Source organism: Amia ocellicauda, chromosome 2, assembly GCF_036373705.1.
Source record: "Amia ocellicauda isolate fAmiCal2 chromosome 2, fAmiCal2.hap1, whole genome shotgun sequence".
NCBI classification, from domain to species: Eukaryota; Metazoa; Chordata; class Actinopteri; order Amiiformes; family Amiidae; genus Amia; species Amia ocellicauda.
The window spans coordinates 30,449,202-30,476,512 of NC_089851.1; the positions used below are offsets into that span (position 1 = coordinate 30,449,202).

General features: G+C 35.8%; 2 protein-coding genes across 6 annotated transcripts in view; one reads left to right on the plus strand and one right to left on the minus strand.

Moving 5' to 3' along the window:
• LOC136768296 (dual specificity calcium/calmodulin-dependent 3',5'-cyclic nucleotide phosphodiesterase 1C) overlaps window positions 1-17,582 on the plus strand; it is a 151,076-nt gene extending 133,494 nt beyond the window's left edge. For 2 of the 5 annotated variants that reach the window (XM_066722463.1, XM_066722433.1), the window contains 5 exons: window positions 333-453; window positions 1,704-1,879; window positions 4,851-5,111; window positions 6,359-6,433; window positions 17,039-17,582. In XM_066722463.1, the coding sequence (XP_066578560.1) occupies window positions 333-453; window positions 1,704-1,879; window positions 4,851-5,111; window positions 6,359-6,433; window positions 17,039-17,214 (809 nt within the window). In that variant the 3' untranslated portion in view covers window positions 17,215-17,582. Of the gene's footprint in view, window positions 1-332; window positions 454-1,703; window positions 1,880-4,850; window positions 5,112-6,358; window positions 6,434-10,413; window positions 11,958-17,038 lie in introns of those variants that run through there. The other 3 variants (XM_066722446.1, XM_066722441.1, XM_066722453.1) reach the window with 3 other exon arrangements.
• Window positions 17,583-18,170: 588 nt separating this feature from the next.
• ppp1r17 (protein phosphatase 1 regulatory subunit 17) lies at window positions 18,171-21,769 on the minus strand. The gene is made up of 3 exons (XM_066722475.1): window positions 21,690-21,769; window positions 19,679-19,840; window positions 18,171-19,245 (listed from the first exon to the last, which is right to left on the minus strand). Exons 1-3 carry the CDS (start codon window positions 21,757-21,759, stop codon window positions 19,175-19,177), a joined length of 303 nt encoding a protein of 100 aa, XP_066578572.1. The 5' UTR covers window positions 21,760-21,769; the 3' UTR covers window positions 18,171-19,174.
• Window positions 21,770-27,311: the final 5,542 nt, after the last annotated feature.

The window sequence follows — 27,311 nt, forward strand, 5'->3', positions numbered from 1 at the left end:
AGAGCCACTTTGTAATTACCCCTTTTGCTAATGTTACTCAACACTTTCTGCCATTGGTTAATGCAATCCTTTTATATTTCCTTTTGAACAAATTGTGCAGAACAGTCAGGAACAGGATTGGCTAGCTCTGCATCCTGACATGTTTCTGTTTTAAAGTCACTTTTTATGTTTCTTTTAAACTAAACCCATGTTGTCTAAAATGACATCACCACACACGTAACCCTCCCTGATTATCTGCAATGTATTAAGCTGATGGTGTTCCTCTAGCTCTTCAGGAACATTGATAATTGGCTATACAACTTTTTCCTAATACCTTCGTGTTTAACCATCAGGGTTCATTGACTTCATCGTGGAGCCCACGTTCACTGTGCTCACGGACATGACGGAGAAGATCGTTACTCCTCTCATCGATGAAGCCTCTCGTTCTGGCCTTACAGGATTCCGGCGGTCCAGGTAGGCATTGGTTATTTATTTCCTGCTACTGCAGAATGCATTTGCTAACTTGATTTAATCCTCAAAATCTAGAATATGAGACTCTACAAGTGATATGATAAATTAATTTCCAAATGTTGGTCAATGACTGGGTTGGTCGACATCTGGTCCTTGTTTAATTGTTGAGCTCCGAGTAGTCCATGGGCTTCATTCCATTGCAGAGGGTGGAGCACAATAGGCCAGGGAGGGTAGAGGAAAGCGGGCTAGGCATACATGGATACTCTGTATTTGAAAACCCATTTGGCAGCTCACGTGTATGCAAAACAGATGGTCACACAATTAATCATTTCTACACGGTTATTAAATGTGTTGTTTTCTTGCTGTATATGAAAACTGAAAAGAAGAATTAAGTATTGTCATTTTGAGATACATACATGGGGAAAAAGCAGATAGTAGGTCTAAATAAGGTTCATAATTGTTCTTTTTGAAAATATGGAGCATATTTTTATTTTCCATTAAGCACTCATGCTTCTTATTTTAGGCAGGTAATTAATCAGCTTTTGGCAGTTCCCTGCAGTCACATTGTACAAATATTGTTTTCTTGTTATCACTGACGTGGTTTGCCTTTTTAATGAAGCTTCAGCACATTGATGGGAGGAATTATCTCTAATTCTCTCATGGTTTTTCTCAACATCTTTGCAGCCACAGACAGAGATTAGGGATCTCCCATCAAAGTTTTTTTTTTTTTTTTTTTTTCCTGTTCATGTTATTTGGCATCCATGCACTTTCTTTCAAGGGGATAGACTTGAACACTGTGATACAAATAAATCACTTTCCTCCATTTGCAAAGAAGAAACCCAGCTATCTTTACAGCTTTCATAGCTTAAACTGTTTATAAAGTCTCTTATTGTTTTGGGTATTTACTTTACTTTGGTATCTATCTTTTCGGTATGTATTTCTTCTTGATTTATTTAATGTATACTTAAACTGCTTTTCATATGTGTCTCTGTGAGAGGTATATATAAGTTACATCTAATTTAAGAGTGCTCAATGTGCACATGAGCTTGTTATGGTGATGTCACTGCCACACACATGGAAATGCAAATATTTGGACATCAAACCTCTGTCAGAGGATCTGTGTGGATCAGGTGTTCAGAGGTTGTTCAAATTCAGCTGAAGTGTGATCTCACGCACCACACTAATAGGCACTCTATATCTACTACAAGCTAAATATCTAATGTGCCTTTCTTATCTTCTCTTTCACTTTGCAGCTTGAATAGTATTACCCCTTCAGAAGTTAAACGGTCCAGTGTAAAGAGCACTGGGTCCGAAGGAAGTGCCTCACTAAACTGCTCCCTACTCACTGTGGACTTCAAAAACTTTAAAGCCACCTGGAATGAAGCCGTCCAACAGAACCGAGACAAGTGGAAGATGCAGGCAGCCAAAGGTATGGCATACCCACTGAGACCTGTGTTTTGTATGGATTCGGGTTAAATTACTGGGACCTCCAAATCTGGCTAAAAAATAGAAAGCAGTTCTCAATGTGACATGTCTGTCAGCAGTTATTGTCTGGACACTTTTTTCTAACATGCATTTGCAGATTTCTTGACAACCCTTAATAACTGACTAGTAGTCCTCCACCTAGCATTAATAGCAAAGAAGGAAGCATTCATTTTGACTTTGTACGTGTAATGATATACAAACGTAACATGCCGTGTTGTCAACAGCATTGGGGAAAATCAGCCTACACTTTTCTAGTCATGCCCAGGCTTGTCATTTGGGTATTGTTAATAAAATATCAGCATGATACTTTTAAATATGTCAGAGAAGAGGTAGATAACAGCCTGCAGCTTAATAGTGTTAATGATATATAATGTTAACAGATATCAAATTGCAGATATCTTTGGTTCACACTTGCTTGGTTGAGAGATGAAACCTGCATATAATGTTGGAGATGTTCACAAGCTCCCATGTGAAGCTGACTTGGCACCTGACTAACTGCAGGAGACAATGATGTCTAATGAGGCAAGGGTTCCCCAGCCAACTCTACTGCATCAAATCACTAGTGACCCTGTCCCCCAGATGGGGCCAACTGTGGCACAGCCTGCCTTCAACTCTGTAGAATTAATGCTACGCTGTAAGTGGAAGCTTTCAGTGGTCAAGACACTTAGGATCTGTATCAGAATTGTTACAGATCATATGCAAGCTGATTGCATACTAATTACCACATTGGGTGCACATGAACTGAGTTACTGATTGTCAGGTTACATTACACTAATTCCATATCTACTCAAACTGAACAAAAGTATCTAGAATACAGCTCTTGTTGAAGGAAGAAGTGTCTATTTTAATTAAAGATTCATGAAATAGACACACATTGTTGAGCTCAATATTGAGCTGCAATCAACTGACTAAATTATACCAATAAAATAATGACTTTGAATTGTGAGTGAGAAACAATAAGTAACAGTAAGGTATCTAGTGTTCAGCTTCATATTTCTGCCTGGTATCTTATTGTACAAACACCAGGTTTACTACAAGCAGAGAAGACATGTTGCTTTGACAGGCAAATTCAGTCCAATGTAAAGTTTTACTGTAAATTAAACTTGTAATTGTTTCACAAAATACTGTATATGTTGGGTAGACCTAGAAGAACCTTAAATATATATATATTCCAAATTGAAGAGGGCATGGCCTTGACATTTAGAGTTCTACATACAGTACTGTGCAAAAGTTTTAGGCAGGTGTGGAAAAATTGCTGTCAAGTAAGAATGCTTTCAAAAATAGACATGTTAATAGATTATATTTATCAATTAACTAAATGCAAAGTGAGTGAACAGAAGAAAAATCTACATCAAATCCATATTTGCTGTGACCACCCTTTGCCTTCAAAACAGCATCAATTCTTCTAGGTACACTTGCACACAGTTTTTGAAGGAACTCGGCAGGTAGCTTGGCCCAAACATCTTGGAGAACTAACCACAGTTCTTCTGTGGATTTAGGCAGCCTCAGTTGCTTCTCTCTCTCTTCATGTAATCCCAGACAGACTCGATGATGTTGAGATCAGGGCTCTGTGGGGGCCGTACCATCACTTCCAGGACTCCTTGTTCTTCTTTATGCTGAAGATAGTTCTTAATGACTGTCACTGTATGTTTGGGGTCGTTGTCATGCTGCAGAATTAATTTGGGGCCAATCAGATGCTTTCCTGATGGTATTGCATGATGGATAAGTATCTGCCTGTACTTCTCAGCGCTGAGGAGACCATTAATTCTGACCAAATCCCCAAAACCATTTGCAGAAATGCAGCCCCAAACTTGTAAGGAACCTCCACCATGCTTCACTGTTGCCTGCAGACACTCATTCGTGTGCCGCTCTCCAGCCCTTCGGCGAACAAACTGCCTTCTGCTACAGCCAGATATTTCACATTTTGACTCATCAGTCCAGAGCACCTGCTGCCATTTGTCTGCAACCCAGTTCCTGTGTTTTCGTGCATAGTTGAGTCGCTTGGCCTTGTTTCCACGTCGGAGGTATGGCTTTTTGGCCGCAAGTCTTCCATGAAGGCCACTTCTGACCAGACTTCTCTCAGTAGATGTGTGTACCAGGATCCCACTGTTTTCTGCCAATTCTGAGCTGATGGCACTGCTGGACATCTTCCGGTTGTGAAGGGAAGTAAGCATGATGTCTTTCATCTGCTGCAGTAAGTTTCCTTGGCCGACCACTGCATCTACGGTCCTCAATGTTGCCCGTTTCTTTGTGCTTCTTCAAAAGAGCCTTTACTGCACTTCTGGAAACCCCTGTCTGCCTTGAATTTCTGCCTGGGAGAGACCTTGCTGATGCAGTAGAACTACCTTGTGTCTTGTTGCTGTGCTCAGTCTTGTCATGGTGTATGACTTTTGACAGGAAACTTTCTTCAGCAACCTCACCTTGTTAGCTGAGTTTGGCTGTTCCTCACCCAGTTTTATTCCTCCTACACAGCTGCTTCTGTTTCAGTTAATGATTGTCTTTCAACCTACATATTGAATTGATGATCATTAGCACCTGTTTGGTATAATTGTTTAATCATACACCTGACTATATGCCTACGAAATCCCTGACTGCGTGCAAGTGTACCTAGAAGAATTGATGCTGTTTTGAAGGCAAAGGGTGGTCACACCAAATATGGATTTGATGTAGATTTGTCTTCTGTTCACTCACTTTGCATTTAGTTAATTGATAAATATAGTCTTAACATGTCTATTTTTGAAAGCATTCTTACTTTACAGCATTTTTCCACACCCGCCTAAAACTTTTGCACAGTACTGTACCACATTTCTACATATGAAGGCAAATCCCATGTTAAAAAAGGTGAATTCAAATGTAAATTCAGTAAACTTGCCCAGGGCCCTAATGTGAGTTTTTAATTGTCTGTGCACATACAGACTTGGAAGAGAAAGCCAGAAGAGAGGCAGAGGAGAAAGCTAGACAGGAAGAAGAGGAGAAGAAGCTCGAGCAGGCTAATGCAGAGCCACCCGAACGAGACCCAGAACAATCTGGCGAACAAGGGGAGGACAAGGAAGCCAATGATGGAAGTGTAAACGGAGCTCCAGCCAACTGTGATCCAAACAATACAGAGGACAAGGATGTAACAAACAATTCACCTGCAAGCAAGGAGGCAGAAAATGGCCGGCAAGTCCAAAATGGTAAATTCCCTTCTTTTAACAAATATTTTCGAAAGGGATTGGAATCATACAGTTAGTATAACAGGCAAGGGAAGATAACGAAATAAAATGAACAGAACACACGTTATTTTAAAAGAAATACTATGCTTGTTATTTTATATTTTGGGTCAATAAGAGTATTTTGTTACTTGATGTCTGATCTTAAGAAACCATTGAGGTTTCATTGATACCTTTGAAACTGAGCATGCGTATTGTATGTTTTTATATGCAAAACTTATGTGGAAACATTATTGTGTTGTTTTTATTTTGTTTTTTTAACTTGAACTTGGTTTTGCATATTTTTTCTAATGCTCCTTTCTACAGGTCTCATGTCTGTGTATTTGTTAAAGATCGCCCTCTGCTGGTTCATCAACAACATCTTCACCTGTTTGGTCTCATTTTTTATTTTACTCTCAGATGACCAATTACTCAAATTACTGTTTACTTGTTATGTATGATCATTTCTTTGTTGTTTGTATAATGTTATCTTTAAACACTGAAATCAAGTCTGAAGCAAATTTGTGAATTAACTTGATATCAAGGTATAGCATTATTTGTTTAAGATTGCGTCGTCTATTTACTCTTAAAGAAAAAGGAACAAAAAGTTGCTTGCAAACTGACAGACTGAAAAAGTCATGTAGTATAGTGCTTTAACTGAGAACATTGGTAGTACAAATAATGGAGGTACTTTTCACCACAAAATGCAAAGATCCTTATTAAGGGGATTTGTGGCATCCCTCCAATCAATTTAATAATTCTGTTAAGTAAGTGTTTACATTTTAATGATTTGCTGATTGTGGGAACATTTTGACATTGTGAAATTCAGTTTATTTTAATATTTGTTAAGATATTAATGATTTGACTTTTTTTTAATTGCCAAATAAGTTCATGGGTAACTGATATATATATTCCTTGGTAATGAGAGGTGAAAGAGTCTGCATATGTTCTGACAATGTATGAAGTTAAGCATCTATGGAAAGAAAAAAGAAAGGGGGCTTTTACTAAATTGGAAACTTCCTTCCTCAGAGCTATTGCACCATTATCTAATGAAGAATGAACATTTTTCTGTTTTAAAACATACTCATTTTTAAAACCCTAGCACTGTCAGTGGATTACAGAAAAAAACATAAACCAAGTAATGCAAAAAATAAAAAATAAATATTATTTTTATACACGTTTGGGAAAAGACTTAGCCCAGAACATGTTCTTTGCTTATTTTTTCATTTTAGGCGAAGTGAAAGATGGTAACACATCTCCACAGAAGAGTCAGTCAACTGAAGAAATTGAAAAAAACAAATCAGACGGTAATCTCTCCATGTATACTGCCATACCCACCCCCCCACATTCACAATAACGTTGCGGTGTAGTGTTTCTGACTCATTGGCGACTGGTTTATGACTCTTAAAAGATGCGCAGTTCTTCAGTAAATCTTGGCCATAGTCTTCTACTTTAGATGTGGTAGATATGTATTTGTTTTATGTAAATAATGTGCTTTGTTCACAAAATTCAATGTACCAAAGTCTGTTTCAATGGAAGATTCACAACACACTGCCCCTTCACAAATGTAACTTGTGCAATGCAGGAATTATTTTCATAACCTCTTTGTTAGGGCCCTGCATTTAAATGATCAGTTTTCTTAGGCTCCATTTCATTCCTCCCTTTGTTGGTCATTACATTCTGCTGTTAACTTTAAGCATCGTCAGTTGGTTAGCCTCACCTTCTCTCAAAGATTGACGTTGTTCTGTAAAAACTTGGCCATAGAAAAAACACTTATTTCTGCTTCTACATAATTAGTAATAACTTAAAAATACCTTTTAGTCATTTTAAATTGGGAAGTGATTCTTCAGCTTTAATACAAAATTAATTCAAAGTCATTCTAGGGCTGTTATCTTTTTGCATATGGTAGGTATTTATCTATTTCTGATTTACAGTCAGCATCAAATCCTGGAATAGAATAGAATAGGAGGGTTTTCAAATGCAAACTACACACGTGTTGGAGGTTAAATATCCTGACTGCCATTAGAAAGTTATAAGCTGATTGAATAAAACCCTTTTTAGGGCTGAAGGGTACATTTTAACCTTCGAAGGTTTGGAACACATTACCGAACGGAGGTTTGAAGCTTCGTTGATACAAATTTGCATAATTTATCGATGACGTCACATTAGCTACCAGTGTATCGATTTGAATGAACAGCCTACTTTTATTTTTACAGGTAATCCATATAAATAAAATAAATCATTTTCTTGTAGTTTAAAATCTTGAAGCATCTTGATATTACTTGCATGAAATAGCGAATGTAAACCCCTTGATGAATATATCCTGGTGTTCAGTACTGTAGTGTAAGTTGTAAATACTTGTAATACGGCAACAAAGTTAAAAATAACCTTAACTTGCTGCTTTCAGTTTTATGCAATTGACCTGTTAAGCCTAATAAATAATGCATAATAATGCAAAATTATGTTGGTCCGTGATATACCAATTTTGAGTTGCAAATTTACATTAAGCTTTTTGGGGTTCTGTGCATTTAGCAAAAGAAATCCAAATATCAAATGTTTGTCGAAACATTTGTTTTGTTTTACATTTCGACACTTTGCTGTAAAGATCGCAGCTAAAGAAACAGTAATGCATAATAATGCAGTGGTCCACAGGTATCCCTGCTAAAACACAAAATGATGCCACAATGTTGTAGCAACATAATTAAGCAGATGGGAGAGAGTTCTCTTCAAGAAGAAATGTATCATCATTGCAGGAGCAACAACACACTGACTCGTTCTTCCGTCTCCCTTCACCTTTTATCCCCTGTCCCTGTGCTCCTCCCCACTGCCTTTACCTTAACCCTTTATTGGGTGCGGTGGCACGCTACAGTATTCAAACATTGTCAATTTCTACTAACAAGAGAAAGAAATTCAATGTGATTGTCACGTGACAAACCTTCTAAGGTCTGGAGAACGTTTGGAGACTGACCTAGTCCTTTTTGCATTGCTTCAGCTTGAAGTAATCAGTCCGTTTTTCAGAAATGTCATGGAAGGTTTGTACACATATTTTGTTCATTGTGGCATCTGTGCTGTGTACCTCTAGTGCCATTGCTTGGTATGTATTTATTAAATGTATTATATGTTTGATAGAATCTCACTTCATGGCTTTCAAACCACAGAATCAGATCCACCAGTCCCTTCCCATGCATTACAATCAGGGAGAGTTGAGATTATACACTTTAAGCAGTTTCTGGGGGTCCTTTAAAACTACAGTGTTTGGTGAAATGTGCATTTCCTTTTCCAGAAATCCGGCATCAATAGGGATGTATTTGGAATGATATTCAGCAACAGAATACCAAGTGCCCATCCTGCTATGTATGGCTCAGGTGGCAAGTTTATGGGAAATAGTCTTATTGTTGGATTGTTTCAATCACAGAGTCATCTGAGTGCAGATTAACAGTATCAGTTTATATCACTTGTGGTTTGGAGGTATTCCATGCAACTGATCCTTTTCATCTATAGACAGCCTCATGAAGTAAATACAGATAAACTGTCAGACATATTCACCAGTTGTACAATTTTGGGAGTCCCTTCTTAGTTGATCTGCTATATGAATTGCTCCTGCACATAATTTGGGATTATCTGTTGTTTTTCAGGTGAATAGTAGCACAATCAAATGTATCTGTAAAATAGGACGCTGTCTACATAGTTGTCAGTCTCAGCCTTTCGTTTTCTGTGTTTTTCAGGATAATCATCGGTCTGTTGTTGACTTGCAAATGTGGTCCAATGATAAATTGCAAGTTGTGCAAAATAAATTATACCCATCAGTGTACAGAACACTAGGTAGCTATTGTTGATGAAATGCTTTTTGATTGCAATGTCTCTGACTTCATGTTTAGTTGTCTCAGTTTCTTTAAGCACATCACTTTATTTAATTTGCATGTATACTCATCATAATTCATTTTTATTTTTCTAATTACTCAAAATGTAATGTGTTTGTTTATTAATTGTGAATTTGATTACTATAACTGCAGTGGCTACAGGGACATCTAGGCCATAGCAGTTGAATTACAATTGAAAAAACAAGTTACATAAAATGCAGGGCCTAATTAATTGTATAGTTAATTAAATTTGAATGACTGCAAAGTGCAGATGGACAATGACCCAAAGCATACTACGAAAGCAAGCCAAGACTTTAAGGCGAAGAAGTGGAATTTTCTGTAATGGCCAAGTCAATCACCTGACCTGAATCCAATTGAGCATACTTTTCACTTGCTGAAGGCAAAACTGAAGGCAAAACGCCCCAAGAACAAGCAGGAACTAAAGACAGCTGCAGTGCAGGCCTGGCAGAGCATCACCAGGGAAGAGACCCAGCATCTGGTGATGTCTATGGGCTCCAGACTTCAGGCAGTCATTGACTGCATAGGATTTGCAACCAAGTGTTGAAACTCACAATTTAATTAATGATTCTTAGTTTGTCCAATTACTTTTGAGACCCTAAAATTGGGGGACCACATATACAAATGGGTGTAATTCCTACACCGTTCACCCAATTTGGATGTAACTACCCTCACATTAAAGATGAAAGTCTACACTTAAAGCACATCTTGTTTCCTTTCAAATCCATTGTGGTGGTGTACAGAGCCAAAATGATGACTGTGTCACTGTCCAAATATTTATGAACCTAACTTTACATATATATGTGTGTTATGATGGACTGTTGTGAAAGTTTGTAAAACCTCTCTGGACAGATGCTCAATCATCTTCAAATTTGACATAATTATCTATCCAGACAGTGGGCAAAGAAAGAGTTTAGAACGGGGACGAACTACGTGTGTCGCCTATAAACACAATTATTTCAATAACTTAAATACTTTTGGATTACACTAGTTTACTTCAATTGAACTCAACAAAATATAAGCTGGGAAAGAGGTTCACGGAGCAAAGTTTGTGAATACTGATTTTTGTCAACTGTTTAAACATAAATATTATTTTAAAGTTTGAAATAGCATTCTGAGGGGGGGGTGAATTAATATTTGCATCTATCAAGAGGCATAGTAGGAAGAGCAGAAATAATAATTCACATTACCCATCAATTTAATAACCACAATGTAGATGTGAAGTTACAGTGACTATTTCAGATCAGACCTAACTGTGAGCATTTCAGTCTCAGGTTATTTGTGATGGCCTTGTAAGTGCACAGTCAAGAGTGAAGATGCTTCCTTTTCCTCCTAGCCTTTTTATAGTGCCTCCCGGAACATGAAGCCAAACCACTAAATAGGTAATATTTCTTTTGGGTTTTTTGCAGATTCTGAATCGGAAAAGAAGGATGAACTTGATTCCTCTGCTTCTGTTGCTGCTGCTGATGCTTCCACACCTGATTCAAACTAACCCATCCTTCATTCTTCAACAAAGACTTCATTCCCAGGGAAGGATTCTGCCCAATGTTCCAGCATGCTTCCCTTCGGACATACTATATATTACTTTTTATTTGATTTGTTTTTTGTTTTTCCAAAAAGACTCAAAATGGCATTAGCCTGGCTCTGTTCCTTCTTCCGCAGCATACAACACCTATGGAAGCTAACACCCTACACATGCACAAATAACAAAGCACTCTTGATTGAGACGATCCCTGGCTGAGGCAAAAAGACAGACGGCATCCAACTTGTATGCTCAAAAATACTGAGGAAGCCTACATGTTGTTTGGAAGGACCCACGTGGAGTTCAGTGTTCTCTGAATAGTGCCCAGTGATTGAGAGTTTCTACTGAGAAATGTACACCACATGACTTACACATGTTTGTTTTTGTGTGTTTGTTTATTTTCTATTTTTTCGTCTCTTTTTGGAAAGGAGCAGTTTAATCATTAATGACACAAGCATTAGTATTAGGCAGCTTGATCTATGTGCATTGTTTAATGTCAGAATGAGGTCAAATGCAAATCACAATATGAGAAGCGTACCTCACTGTTTCATTTTAAAGGGAAATGCATCAACTACATCAAATAATGTAAGGGAGTCTGCTGCTCCTAGAAATCATATTGCTGGGATTCTCAGCTTGTAAGTTAGATTGTATGATCCAGGTAAACATGCAGTGTGTGTCCTTATTTAGTTTTTAATGAATAATAGCTAGTGGTTGTTTGCTTTTATAGCAACGTAAAATCAGGCAGACATGACATACAAGACAACCAAATTTTAGCTGATAGATTTTCATTTCTAGAGAAACTATGCGATATGTTGACACACTCAGTGTAGTTAGTCTACAGGTCAGCTAGGCAACTGCAAATGTGATATCTGTTGTTTATTACTGTGGTAAGAGCAGCGAAACTCTAGAATTGTATGTTGTTTATCAAGCAGTCCAGTTGTGTAGTTGTCATGTAAAGCTAAAAGGGAAACTAAAACATCTTAATGCTTAAAACGCATCCAACAAAGACCGTCTCTTATAATATGTACCATGAACACTGGTAGAAAGATGCTTTCTGATTCACTTGGAATGCAAACATTGCAAATATGTTTTTGTTTTTTTCTTGCATAGAAAATTACAAAATATACAAATGTTATACTGTTGCCTTTAACTATCTCATATCTGAATAATAGGGCTTCATTAGGAAGAGTACATATATATACCGTCATATTTGTTGACTGTTTTATTCTTGGCATGACTCTTGGATTAGACATTGCTAATATATTTAAAGTGCGTTACTTAAATCGATTCTATTTAGACTAAAGCCTTTGGCAATTAAGGGACACTTGAATTCACTCTTGATGGCAGTGACAGTTGCTTTCAAGAAGCAGGCTGTTTCTCAAACCTGTCAGCCCCCTTGCCTAGGGCCTAGGCATGCTTTATATATATATATATATATATATATATATATATATATATATATATATATATATATATATATATATATATATATATATATATATATATATATACCCTTGTTTGGAGTTATTGCAGTTATTTCTAAAGTTTACAATGAAGCTCTGCAGATACACAAACCAATGGGATGGGCCCACTAAGATCAGAGAAAAATACATTAAAAGGCATTAAGATGAGCGTCTATGAATATCTATAATATGTCAATGGTTTATATCAAAAATATAAAACTATTCATAGATGCTTTGTTTTAATTAAATCTGTAGTTTTTTTTTTCTGATGAGATTCTTTGGCTTCATTTATTTAGGTTTTGTTATACTCTAATATCCAGTCTTGTTCTTCCATTTCCCTTATCCTTGACCAGAAGACACACAGTTGAGTAAATATCCGTTTCAGAACACATTTAAAAAAAAAAAAAGTGTCTCTGCCATCAGTGGCAATAAGCATTTTAGATATTGCTGATAGGTAACTTACATTTGTAAAAGTATCTTCTGCGTTCATGACCTACAAAACAACGGGGTTCTTTGTGTACATGTGCCAGTTACAGTGATGTCACAGCCCTAGATTTGATAGAGCTTTCAAACGCCTGGTGTCGGGGAACCAGCATTTTGACATCATGCTTTTGTCATCCGAGACAGCAGGTTTGAAAGTGATTGTATACTATTGGTATATTGTTCTGCAAAAAGAATGGCTTCTGTGGCTTCTGTAAACATTGGGAAGGGCATCTGCTAAAATAATTCTAACTAATACTCAGTACAAATATAACTGTCTGTCAGATACTTGAAGTTGTGCAACACTGAAGCTTCATAAATGTGTAAGATCACCAGTTTCCTGGTCTTAATCAGATTCCCTGCGATTACGGTCTCCTCAGTGCTTTAAGAAGTACGGCATTTGTTCTAGTCTTAGTGACATCTAACATATTGATATAACAATGAAATATAACATTGTTTCACAATATTAGTGTATGTATGTGCTTGACTAATTTTAATTGTGTAGTGTTCATTTTTATACATTTTGGATATTTTATTTCTTGTATTATATGTGAGTCATATGAAACAGACCTTGTGGGAAAAATATATTAGGGCAGAATTTCATAATCCAACACAATGATCCAAAACACACTTCTGTGTCTTTGTTATATATGTTTGTATTGATCTTGCATTTTCTTCTGAGATTTTCAACACTTAAAAAATAATAGTTAATTTATTTTACAGATCCCTAAATAAATAAATTACACATCTAGAGGTGTTCTAATAGATTTGCACAAAACAGCGTAACTCTGTTTTGGATTTGTATCTCAATTTAGAGTTTGTGTTTGATTATGTGTTCACCTGTATACTAATATGGGCACCGTAACAAAATAATTATGTAGTTACACAACTTCAGTGTATTACACAAACATGGTAGATAAATAAAAGTTAAAATCTGAAATTAGGCAAACACTGATTACATGAACATGAATTTCTCCGGAACTCAGAAAGCATCCATTGTGCTCATAAGTATGATGTAATTTAAGTCGACTATAGTTTTACGGGCCTTAAATGAAAATAACGTGTTACTTTTTCTAAACTAAGAATATATACCAAATCCATTATTAATAAAAAAACAACTTCTATAACAGCTCTCTCAATGCCGATAAATAATGAAATCACTGTGCACAAATTGATTATTGTTGCCTTGACCATACACTGAATGCTAGGTCTGAAATTTTTTAATTATTGCCTGTTCTTCAATCATGCAAGACTTACCAGGCTTTTGACTGTATATTTAAATAATGCCAAGTCAACATTGAGCAGATGTTATTTTTTATTGCAGATATGAAATCTATTTTGTTGTATGAATATAAGAGGTTTGTAATAGGAATAGCTGTTCTTCTCTTCCTTTGTTTTACATACATTACTTATCAATATTACTCACTCACTGGAAATGTTACATTTTTTCACTCCACAGTGACTGTGTAGTTACATAAAATTTACTTGTATTAAATAAATCAAATATACTGGCAACATTATACATTTGATCCGTTTTACTGAGATGAGAATGAACTTGGTAAATTTTGTTTTCTAGACAGTTATGGTAAGACTGTGTGCCCTTTATTTCCTTATTTCTTATATAATTCTATATAGTTTCATTTCATGTTTTAACACAATTTTCATCTTGTTAAATCCTGCACGTGAATTAGAGCTATTTGTCACATTGCTTTGCTACTGAGTCGTAAAGAAATCTATATTGCCTCAGATGTGACAACATGAGCCTTTCAATTGTCCTTTTGTAAATATCTGAAAATACTGCTATGATCACACAAAAGCTCAAGTGTTTGTTTGGTTTTTTGTTTGATTTACTCTTCACTGTGGGTAGCATTTATCTTATACTCTGAATTTGGGAATTTAAAGAATGGGGTATACAGATGTTTTTACTCTTAAAAAAAACAAGAAAGAATGTAACATTTTGATGTCTGTTTTTTTTTTTTTCCTTTTCTGTTTTTGTCTCTTAATTCGTACTTTTGTTTATAAAATGCCCATTCATGCATTGCATTTTTACAGTAGGTAAACAATTTGTAGGGCTATTTACCATTATTATACACTCTTTAGTTCAAGGAGAATAATTTGAGATTAGTAAACCTCAATTTTGGATTGATTGAAAGTACCTCTGAAATCAGTGCACCAGATTTTCTAATGTCTGTGCATTTGCCTGCTTTACCAACAGTTTCAAATCCTAACCTATATTTCTTCAGCAACTGTTAGCACTGAACAATTTTTTGTGTATGCCATTATATTTTCTGTTTTACTTTCTCCACACCTTTTGTATGCAAAAAGATGTATGCTAAGATGAAATGGCATTGTAATATTGCCTTAGATTAGCACCTTAATTTTATCAAGTAACTCATAACTTTCTGCAGCAGTCTACTTCATTCTCGAAGCAGTGGACACCACAGTCATTTTCTCTTTGCTGATGTCCTACTGCATTACAAATGGTATGGCAGGTTGTTTGGTAAATTAGGCCATACGCAGTGCCATATTCGTCAACAGTTTCCTAAATTAAAATACCATAAAACTGTTAGTCTCCCCCTTATCGGAAGTAGTGTGTAGTTTAAAGCATGGGACTGAATGCATTATTTAAGCAAGTTATCTAGATCCTATTTTTTCGCTGAATGCAATTGTAGTATTTTTATTTTTAACCTGCTTAAAACATATTTTTATACAATGGGAAGATACATTTTTTTATGTCGTGCCTATCCTATATTTCTTTTGTAGAACATAGCTAATTTGATATGTTACAAAATAGTCAATGAACAAATGTGAGTTTGTCTGTAATATAAGAGCAGGTTCAAAGCTTATCAAGTAATTAGTATTGTCAAATTCAGCAGAATTTATAACACTGCTGGAAAATGTACAATATGTACATCATTATATAAGTGTGTGTGTGTATGTACATGTGTATGTACAGCCACTCCCGAAGAAGTGTTCAAGACTTTGGATTGGAAAAAAAAGGAATCAAGTTAAACAGAGCTTATTTAAACAACTTATGATTTGCTGATGACATCATATTTGCAAAAACACCAGAGGACCTGCAGCTTTGATTTCAAGAACTCTCAGATGCAAGTAAGAAAACTGGACTTCAAATGAACCTGAGTAAAACCATATTAATGTTTAACAGCTTGGTTAAATCTAAGAAAATTTAAGTAGATCAACAGATACTCAAAAGGTCAAAAGTTATGTCTACCTTGGACAACACATAAGTGCAGAAGAAATCCAAAGAGTGAAAATGGGATGGAGTGCATTTGGCAGAAACGGCACTGTTGAAAGGAAATCTACGTATCTGACTACCAGCGCTCACTTATGGTCATGAAACCTGGTCACTAAATGCAAAAATTGTACAGAAACTGTTGACAACACAAAGAAGCATGGACAGATGTATGCTTGGAATTACAAGAAAAGATAGCATAATAAATGAATGGATCTGAGAACAAACTAAATTGTGACATCACTGAGTGAAAATCTTAAAATGGCAATGGGCTGGACACATTGCAAGAAGAACAGATCAAAAAGGACAAAAGAGGCTGTCAAATGGATAATAAGACGTGAAAAAATACCTAGAAGATGACCACATAAGATGGGAAGTTTAAATAATAAACTTTGCAGGGGTGACATGTAATAGAGAAGCTGTAGATTTAAGCAAGCAAACATCCTGAGGAGGCCTTCATCCAGCAGTGGATCGATGTGAGCTGATGGTGATATATGTGTATGTGCGTGCGTGTGTGTATATACTGCATTAGTTTTCAAAACTTTTTATTAGTGATCCTTTAGCTTCTTCCTTAAGCAAAAAACATAAAGAATGGGGATACATGTATTTCATTACATTTGTTTAAATATGTATTGTTTGAAGCCATACTTTATGCATTTCTGTCACTTAGCTGCAAGGTGGCATTTTACCATTTTAAATTTCACCTTTGTTGTCAATGTTTTATGTCATAATGTTATATTATTTGCTTTTTCATTTCTAGTAAAATATAAACAACAAACCAATAAACTGTAACCATGTTGGCATATGCAGTTCTATTTGTTACAATGCTACGTTATTGTACTGTTGTGACAATAAATCTAAATTCTGAAGGTTCAGAGTTTTTTGTTTGTTTGTTTGTTTTGGGGTTTTTCTAAAGCAGCACCCATGAAGGCACAACTTCAGCAAATAGAAATAGTTGCGTTTGCATGGTGGTTTCAACTAACAAAACTAAATGGTACAGTTTTGACTATGGAACACCACTGATCTAATGCATCTTTGATGAGTCATCTATGCTGTCACATAAAGCATGACAGCAACTAAAACTTGCACTTAAATCTTGTTTCTTTCTGCATAACAATGTATTCTGTTCTCAGGAATTCAGTGCAAGGTAAAAAGTATTGTAATGACTAAATGTGAGAAAATATATTTATTAAAAAGTGATTCCAGTTCAGGAAACAGATTACAGTCTACATAACTGTTCTATGTGAATGATTTAGACTGTCAAGTAAAACCAATATATTAAAACGCCTCAATTTCTTTATTTTATTCCCTTCCAGTGAAGAATTCAGGATATGACTTGATACGGTACTTTAAGAGGCCGAGCTACTGTGCAAACCCGTACTTACCTTCACTGCAGAAGAAGAAAGAGGCGAGTGTGGGAGACCGCAAGTCACTGGACCAGAGGGGCAAAGCGAAAAAACTACAGCGTATCTCTCTACGAGGAGGCAATTGATCAAAGAGCTTATTATTGTATTATTGCCTTATTTAGTCACTGATTATTACTTATAGTTTGTTTTTGTTTTATGAAAATCATATCTGCTGTAGATATACTCATTGACATTATTAATTTTATATACAACTCAAGACATATACAACTGTGTAGTGCAGTGGGAGAGGGAATAGGTTATTGCTCTTATTTTGGCTGAAATATTGTCCGAATTCAGAAGTCTAGATTTCCTACTGTGGCTCTTTGGAAATGCTGTGCTGTTGTGCTCACTGCACTGTGCTTGGCTTCTGCTCCAAAACTGTTAGAGCATTTAGCATTAGTACAAATAAACAATTTACTTACTGATAATAAATAAATAAATAAATAAATAAATATGAACAATACAAAACAGCATACTTGTTTCTCTTCTAAGGCTGAGACCTTGATTCTCATCAGCCTTATTACATTTGGTAAATTTGATGTTATATATAGATATGCATATCACTTAAAAAAAACATGTTAGAACAAGTAGCTTTAGCCCCTGAATATGGAAGCATTTAAATTGATAAACACCCTATAAAATACATACCATCAGTGGTTATTGCAGGCTTTGTGTTGTCAGATTGAGAAACATTGAGAAATACATTTTTACATATAGTTACTTTGCACAATACACAATATTATGTCAACATTTCTAAATTCCCATTTGTTGAAGTACCATGGTTTGATTAAGATTGAATATACAAAAAGTAAAACGTCATAACACAAAAACTAATGGCCAATACAGTAGTATAAGCATCAGGGTTTAAACGTGTCACTGTCTGGGTTTATTTGGGATTATTAATGTACAGTAGTTATTAATGTACGCAGAAATGTAAGTCTTGTACTTGCAGGTTGTTGGTGCCCTCTAGTGACTACAAGAAAGAAACATCTATAATAATGTGGCAGTGAGGTCTTAGGTCATCATTGCAGCAGCGCTGTCAGTGGGTCCAACAAGTAAGTTCTCACAATTAAGATTTGCATATAAGAACTCCAAACACACAAAGAATTTGCAGAAATTGGGAAAAAAAGGTTTAAATCTAAAACAGCTCACTCAGATCACCTGACTCCAGTCTTACAGCAGTATGACTTTTCCCCTATCAAAAGTATCAGTTGAAGTAGAAAAACTTCCGTACCTCTCTGAGTATAACATCTTGACGTTTTGTCTATGTATTTTCTATCATCCCAGAAACCTTGTTTATAATCATGTGTTTACAGCTTATACCTTGTTTTTTTAATGCATTGAAACACTCATATTTTCTCAAAATGAAAACAATCGGTACATACCTCAATATTTATTAACATGAAGTACCAGTACATATGGGAATTACAGGCCTCAAAGTGAAATGTGATCAATACATATTTATTTCTGTAATGTCAGCTGTATATTTAATTTGTATAGTATTATTATTATTATTATTATTATTATTATTATTAATAGACATTGAGCTAAATAAAAATGTATACAATGGGATATTTAGTGACTCATTTTCATTCCTGGTAATATCAAGAAAAGTAAGAAGTAATAAATACAGGGAACAGTTCTGAATACATTTTTTTTAATGTGTTTTTAATGTGCGGTTTTCTGTTGAACTGGCTACTATACTTCTGCATAGTCTGAGAGCTGATGTCTTGCCTCTTCATTCTTTGTGTTTTTAGTATTATTTTTCACCCTCTTGTCTTCTCATTTTTTCTGCCACCCAAGCAGAGTGGTGCTAGAAGCGTAGCACTTTGAATGTATAGGGTATGAGCTGAAACTCCACTTAAGCAAATTCAATTAATAATATAGCTGAATGTAATATATATGCTTGTGAATGGGTGATACATCAACTATACAGCTGTCTTTTAAAATCTGAAAAAGTCTGAAATAAATAAGACATTTGAAATGTAACGTTAACTTAAAACTTCTCAATCAAACTATTTTGGGTGTCCATTTCCAAGAATCTTTCTAATTATTTCCTTCTTTTTCTTCATCTTCCATATAAATGGCAAGTTTTTCTTCTTTCATCAGTTTCACTCCTAACAAAATAAAAAGGCAAAGTCATATTGAATGGGTTTCTTTGAAAGAAAATATAAAACGGAGAACAAAGTAAAGAGTTTAAAGTGTTCTATTTCATGACACAGCTGCTGACAAGTTCAATTGCATGGTCTTGCTATGCAGTACAGAAATGCGATTTCTCTTTTTCTATCTGAGCTCTAAATTACTTAAATAAACCCTAAATATAATTAATATATTTTTAACAACTTGTTTCTTTAAGGTCTAAATCTATTTTTCTCAAGAAGAATACAGTAGTACACTCTTCACAATGTCTATATAGCAAAGCTTTGTTTTTATTATTATTCTCATTATTATTATTTCTACAACTATGGAAATTGAAAAACAGACTGAACCATAATCACTCCAGTTGAAAACTCATGTTAAGCTTTGTCTTTTGCCTGATATTGGATTTACCTGGGATTAAAGGAGGAAAGTTTAGCACTGGTGTATCTTTTCTCCTGGGCTTTTTTTGCTCTTGCTCGTGTTCCTGAGTGTCTGGGTATTGTTTTATCTTTGTTTTTCCTACATCCATATCACACTCATGTAACAGCTTTTCAGAAAGGGTTGAAAGTTTATCTGTAAGACAAAAGAGAGAGGTGTTCATATGGGTCCCCTGTTTGTACAGCACAAAGAAAAATAATCAAAAAAAAGTCAACAGAGACTGAGTTTCCATGTATGTTTGAATTCTGCTCAAGACAGTATGCTGGAGCCAAATGAAAATACTTGTTAATGGACCGTTTGTTTTTACACAAAAACATTGCATATTCTCCTGACAAATGCAAATGAAAGGGAAAGTCACAGGAGGGTATACACATTGGCCATGCACAGTTCTTGTCCTGTTTACACAGAAAAGTCCAGAAAATGTGTTGCATTTGCACAAGGGACTCTCATTTCATGGTGGTCAAGTGACACCTTCTTTGAGTGGAACTCTTTACACTACAGCACAGAAAAAATATTTACAAAGCAGTGGTTTCTAAATGTATTGAATCTATTTGCTTAATAATTTGTTTAATTGCTCCTCTCTACAACATTTTCTTCAGATATAATTGGTTGAGTGCCATGCCACTTGCCATGTATAGTATTTCAGCTATTTGATTGAGGTAAAAATTATCCAGCTTCAAGTAACAGATGTTTATGGATGTTTATGGGATGAACACAATCATGATCTTGCTTTAGTAAGTGAGTAAGAATACTCATCTAAACTGCTACCTTAGTGTATTTTTTTGTTGAAGATGCATTTAAGTAGTTAAAACCAGGAAATATCCTGGAAACAGCAATGATGAATACCTTGAATACAAAATATTTGCTATTTGCTATTACCACATATCTACGTATTGTGTCCATTCCATACAGGAAGTATAACAACTTCTGTTCTTGTCTATGAGGAGGCTCGGTCTTTGACTCAGTTTTGTGGCAAGTGATACATAGGTTTCCTTATAAATGAAAAACTATGAGCTCTTCCTGCCAAATGAATACTATGTCTATAGTGTAATACATTATAGTCAATACTGCTTTCATGTTTTAAATGAGACAGCATTGCTGGTTCAGTGAAATACCCAGTATTGACATGCACACAAACAGGCCTGTCCATTGAATTCACTAGCAGCTCTTGCTGTGCTCTACAGTCAGAATCCATGACTCATCTATGGATGATGTCATACTCCTAAACCCCTCCATCAGCGAGGGCCAGCTGGCACTAACTGTAACTGCCATGGATGACCAATCTTTCAACTTTCCCCAGTGAGCAGCATCTATGGAAATCACACTACAACAATATCTCAACCATTAGTGGAAAAAATAATAATCGTATTAATTAAATAAACAAGTTCCATAGAAATTTTACGTATTTCTTATAATCTTTCAAAAATGTACACAAATTTTATACAGAATACTCTGACTACTATTATACATAAACTATACTTCTGTGCTGTTCCTCATAAATCCTCTCCACAGCTATGAATGTATTTTTTAAATGTGATAACGGATCCATCTTAAAAACTTGTAGCCTACATCTTTCACCAACCAGCAATGGGTAACATAGGGGCATAAAATCCCAAACTTCATCTTCAACATGACTGTGTTTTCTAGAAAATAATAACATTCACAAAAAATATTACAATAGATATATAACAAATCTTTCTGAAATAATAAGTATGTGAATAACTGAATGTTTTCTCATTGGACTGAGAATTAGGCAGGTTTTTGAATGTTCCTTTTAATTGTGTATATTCGCAGATGTGTGATCTATTCCAAGGCTACAAAATACCATTGTGGGAGCAAGTCCCTCCATCGCCTTGCCATCTGTCACAGCATCACTGCCCCCATAGGATGACAACTTGTGTTTTGCCAGACTGCACTTTCAATGCAGCAGCCAGAGAGATGTGAACCCAGGTAGACCCATGTCTCCAAGGAACTCCGTACTCACAGAATTGATCCTGACCGTTCAGTCTGTTCTCTGTAGCCTCGGGGGGTGATCTCACACAGTCAGTGGACATTTTCGATGGAGGGCTGTTCCCAAATAACAAGATGACACATTGAAATGTGATATTATACAGAGCGGTTATAAAACAAAGGCTCATAAAATAAACACATAAATAAAGACAAACACATAAATATACATATATACATAGAAATAATGCTGAAATGCTGTTCATTGTAATGACCCAGAAAATGGCATTGATTCAAGTGAAGAATATACCATAACACAGGACCACATTTCCACTGCTTTATACATTCTTATGACAAACTAAAAACCTCAGTCTAAAAAACAAAGTCTTATGTTTTTATAATTAATCTATGTTGTCATTTCAAAGATTAGTTTTTTCTATGTGGTGCCAAAACACTTCCGTGCTAAAGTGCTAACTGTCAAGAAAGTGTAACATGACATCACTGACTGAGTGAATCGTGCAATCAGAGTTTTATTGTTTACAGCAGCAGAACCCAAACAGTTGTCAGAAATGTGTGCATAGATATGCATAAGTGTAAAACAAAGTGATGTCCATGTTTATATGATTCTGCTCACTTTTTACAAGTTTTACTCACTTTTTTGTTTTGTTTTTAGGATGAAACATCTGTAAAGATTTTGTTCGCACATTTTAAAACAATACACCAGAGACAGGAAAGACATAACTACAGTATGAATTTACATATGCAGATGGTATTAATATACAATTTACAATCTTGGATTTTTGTAGATACATTTATCTTAATAAAAATAATTTGGTTTCATGTATTTAAATTATTTGTATACACCAACACATCAAATCTATGCAATATTAGCAAAAATTCCATATTCAGCTAATTCACCAACAAATGAATCTGACCAAGATTTGGAAGATATGACGAATATCTAAATCAGGTCTTACCTGCTGTGTGTCTTGATTGTTAAGACAGCTCCGACAAGAGAGAGGAGGTTTTGTATTCTGGAGGAGGGGCAAACCCTGCGGTGTCATCGTCAGCAGCTATTGTCATGACAACTCTTATCATTGTTCATCTGGTGTCAAGCAAGTGGACTTATACATCTTATAAAGAAAAATCTTATTAAACGTATAAATCACAGTAGTTAAAAAAAAAATGCTCAGTTTCTTTAGTTTGACCAATAGAGTGGATTATTTTTCTTCTACAAATGTGAGTTTGTTTACTGCATCTTTATGAAGAAACCTTTCATCTAAGCATGGCAGTTAGAAAAGCCTATCAAGCATGTTTTGTGTGTTATTTTACACAAAGCACTTTTGTCACAGTGCTACAATATTGTGATCTACAAAGTGCAATTCAAGATATCTGAAAAGCTGTATATTGGATATAAATATTAAAAAAAGAAAATTACATTCATAAAGGTAATTTGTATGTCATTCAAGCCTAGAATTGATTCTCCTTGCTAAATCATTAAGTGGGGCAGAGTAACAGATGCAGAAATACTCTGGGCAGATGGTGTCCTGTAACTCTACACCACATTCACGTATCTTCTGCTGACTCAGGTGACAGACCCTTGACTCTAGGGTTGTGGAATAAACTGAGAAATGAACACACTATGAACAGGATCTGCAGTTATCCAGATGTAATGCAAGACTGTAAAGCATATATAAGACCAAGACCATTGTTTGATGAGGTTAATTACTGTTATAACATTTAAACAGACACAATGGATGCCACTAAAGTTACATGAACATGTGTACCCCTTTGTCCACAGAATGCAGTATGCAATTCATGAAATTCAAATGTTATTCATTGATTTGCAGAAATTGAAAATAACTAATAAAATGTATTAAATACTTGCCAGTCATGCTGGGGATTATGAGCTTGATCTCACCCATGCATGAATATTGTTAAAAAGCATAGGTTTAGTGTTGTATCTAAAGCAGCCAAGAAACACAACAAAGCCCTCAATTATAATTGGTTTGTGTATTTCTGTGATTTTCACTTATAAAATATATTGACTAGCATGGTCTTCACTGGCTCTCAGGCCTAGACCAACTAAAATAAATAGGAAATTCCAACACTTGAACCCAATTGCAGTTTCATTTTTTGTCAGAAGCCATTTCTACTAGTTATAAATTAAAACATGGAAGGGTATGAGTTGATAATTTGTGATTCACAGGTAGGCCACAGTTCTGATTTGGTCTAGGCCTAATTCTGAGACCTTATGAGTTGGTTTCACAGACCCAGATTAGCACTAGTCTTAGTCACTAGACTACCTGTGATATTTTAGGTAGAGTAGTGTGAGATCTGTGAAACCAGTTGCATATGCTTCAATAACTTGTAATCAGGCTTGCAATAACACCTAAACAAACCTTGCTCACCCACCACTGTAATAAGTATTTAAACCCCTGTTTGCACACAGCTGATGCTAATTAATAAATTGCCAGTTGCTCCGTTCCTATTATTTACTCAATTCAATAATAAAGCAAAACACACACAGCTTCTTCTCTTGTATGTAGTTAAACTGACCCACAGGTTTTAAACATACAACTCTGCTCCTCTTATCTAACCACTACTGAGCTGATAATAGTTGCTGTGCGGGAGACAAATCTGGGGATTCAAACTCACTGCGAGAGCTTACATGCTGAAGTTTGACAAGTTTATAATGTTACAATTTTAAATCTTGCTTATATGACAGACTCGATCTGAAGGGAGATGTGTATTTTAATTAGCCTGCACATTCCCCTGATGTTAATACTGTGCTGGTTACCGCAGTGTCTTCCCTTAATAACATAGTTTCCTGAGACACGGTCAGAATGCAGTTAATGAATTAAGTGAACAACGGGTTTTCCTGCAGCATCTGAGTATAAGTAGGAGCTCATTAACCTATAGAACCTCCAACTGCACTTCATGAAAATGATAATGTTATATTTTTGCACAACAAAGTGAGTCTGCTGAAGAGCTTTTAACTACAAAAGACACACATCATTTCCAATTTTAAAGGCAGATGTAGGTGTGTTTGTGAAGAACATCCTAGAACATTACTGAAGGGGAGGAAATGGTGGATATGAAAGAAACACTCAATTTATATTGAAGGTCACATCTTCCACTGAACTTCATTAAAAAAACACTTTAAATTGTATCTCTTCAGGGCTGCAAGGTTTCAATTAAGGTTACTCTGTTCTCTACACTGTAAAGATTTCATCTGATTGAACTAAGCAGGTTGGGCCATATTCATAAAACATTCACCACGATGCTTACATTTCTGTCTGTTTTTCTTAATGAGGAAAAAAAAACATGGATAAAATGTCACCTACAATGTTCGCAGTTCGCTTTTTTAATAAGATCATTAAATGCTTCATTTTAATTTTTTATTTTATCTTTGGGAGTGTGTTTTTCATTTTTAAAAACAGGTGGTACATTTTACTTGACATTAATGTTTTAGGATTTTTTTTACAGCCACTCAATTTCTTTGTATTGCCAGTCACAGATGTTTGGTGCAGCAATGCAAATAATGGAATCATGAAAGACTGAGCATCCTTCAGTAATTATTTGAGAAATGAATAGATACAAATATTTATTTATTTTTAGACAAGATTATCAATTAGTAAATTGCCCGTGGTGTTGACGAAGTAGCGTTTAACAAATAATCCATTGTTGCACAAATCTTGAATATTGCAAACAATTACAGTTTCTAATTACTGTGAACAAATATTGTGTAAACAATTTGCATAAGGGCCTTCAGAAGCATGAGTGATCACAAAAGCACGCAATGCTGTCTCGATCCAAGAAACCCAAAACAAAACACACAAGAAAAGGTTGGCAGTCATTGCATAGACCTTCAGTTTGATGAGCAAAGACAGGCGGCAGTTGTACAGTTGTAACACTCAGAAGGGCAGTTGTATTTTGTTAATTTGATTATAATACTTGATATTTCAAAACACAGAAGATTGCTATTATACCTTCTTGTCTGTCTGATTGCTTTCTTTTCAAATATTAAACACAACAACGAATATATACAGTTTTTGAAGGAGCAAAATACCCTGTTTTGGTTTCCATGACAATATTGAGTCTTTTTGTATTCTTTTGTTGCATTTTTTTTTCATCATCAATAATGCAAAAACCCAACAAATATTTTTATTGCTGGCATATTAAAAAAAAGTACCTATATTTAAAGATAAATAGGTTTCTGGTTAATTACTTCCATAGCACACAGACCTGTTTTTCTTTGTGTGTACCTGTGTGTTTTGGTGATGATCATTGCACACATTGTATTAACAAAAATTGAAAGGTTTTCACAGACCTTGAATATATTTACATAATATCAAGTGCTCAGGGGCTAAACAGGTTTATAGTAAGTGCTTCTTCAGACGTTATATAAGTGAAGGCCTGTGGATCCTTTGAAGAGGAATACATGTGTTACAAAGATATTATATTTTCCTGTACTGCCTATCTACCTACAAATCCCTCAAACACTATATTTTGTAGCTCATCTTAAACCTCGCCCTACAGTACTGTGGTTTCCACATTACACTGCAGTCATTAATCATATAATTACCAAAATTAGTTTGTGATAAACTGATACAAAACTTCATTTTATTTTATTATAGATCATAAGAAAAAGTCTTATATAACATGCATATGTAATCATCCTAGAAGAAAGTGCATGGGACATTTTCAGTGCTGTAATGTCGTCCAATGTCGTCTCTTAAAGGGAGTGCTCCTAATCTCAGCTCGTTACCTGTATAAAAGACACCTGTCCACAGAAGCAATCAATCAATCAGATTCCAAACTCTCCACCATGGCCAAGACCAAAGAGCTGTCCAAGGATGTCAGGGACAAGATTGTAGACCTACACAAGGCTGGAATGGGCAACAAGACCATCGCCAAGCAGCTTGGTGAGAAGGTGACAACAGTTGGTGCGATTATTCGCAAATGGAAGAAACACAAAATAACTGTCAGTCTCCCTCGGTCTGGGGCTCCATGCAAGATCTCACCTCGTGGAGTTTCAATGATCATGAGAACGGTGAGGAATCAGCCCAGAACTACACGGGAGGATCTTGTTAATGAGTTCAAGGCAGCTGGGACCATAGTCACCAAGAAAACAATTGGTAACACACTACGCCGTGAAGGACTGAAATCCTGCAGCGCCCGCAAGGCCCCCTGCTCAAGAAAGCACATGTACAGGCCCGTCTGAAGTTTGCCAGTGAACATCTGAATGATTCAGAGGAGAACTGGGTGAAAGTGTTGTGGTCAGATGAGACCAAAATCGAGCTCTTTGGCATCAACTCAACTCGCCGTGTTTGGAGGAGGAGGAATGACCCCAAGAACACCATCCCCACCGTCAAACATGGAGGTGGAAACATTATGCTTTGGGGGTGTTTTTCTGCTAAGGGGACAGGACAACTGCACTTCATCAAAGGGACGATGGACGGGGCCATGTACCGTCAAATCTTGGGTGAGAACCTCCTTCCCTCAGCCAGGGCATTGAAAATGGGTCGTGGATGGGTATTCCAGCATGACAATGACCCAAAACACACAGCCAAGGCAACAAAGGAGTGGCTCAAGAAGAAGCACATTATTGTCCTGGAGTGGCCTAGCCAGTCTCCAGACCTTAATCCCATAGAAA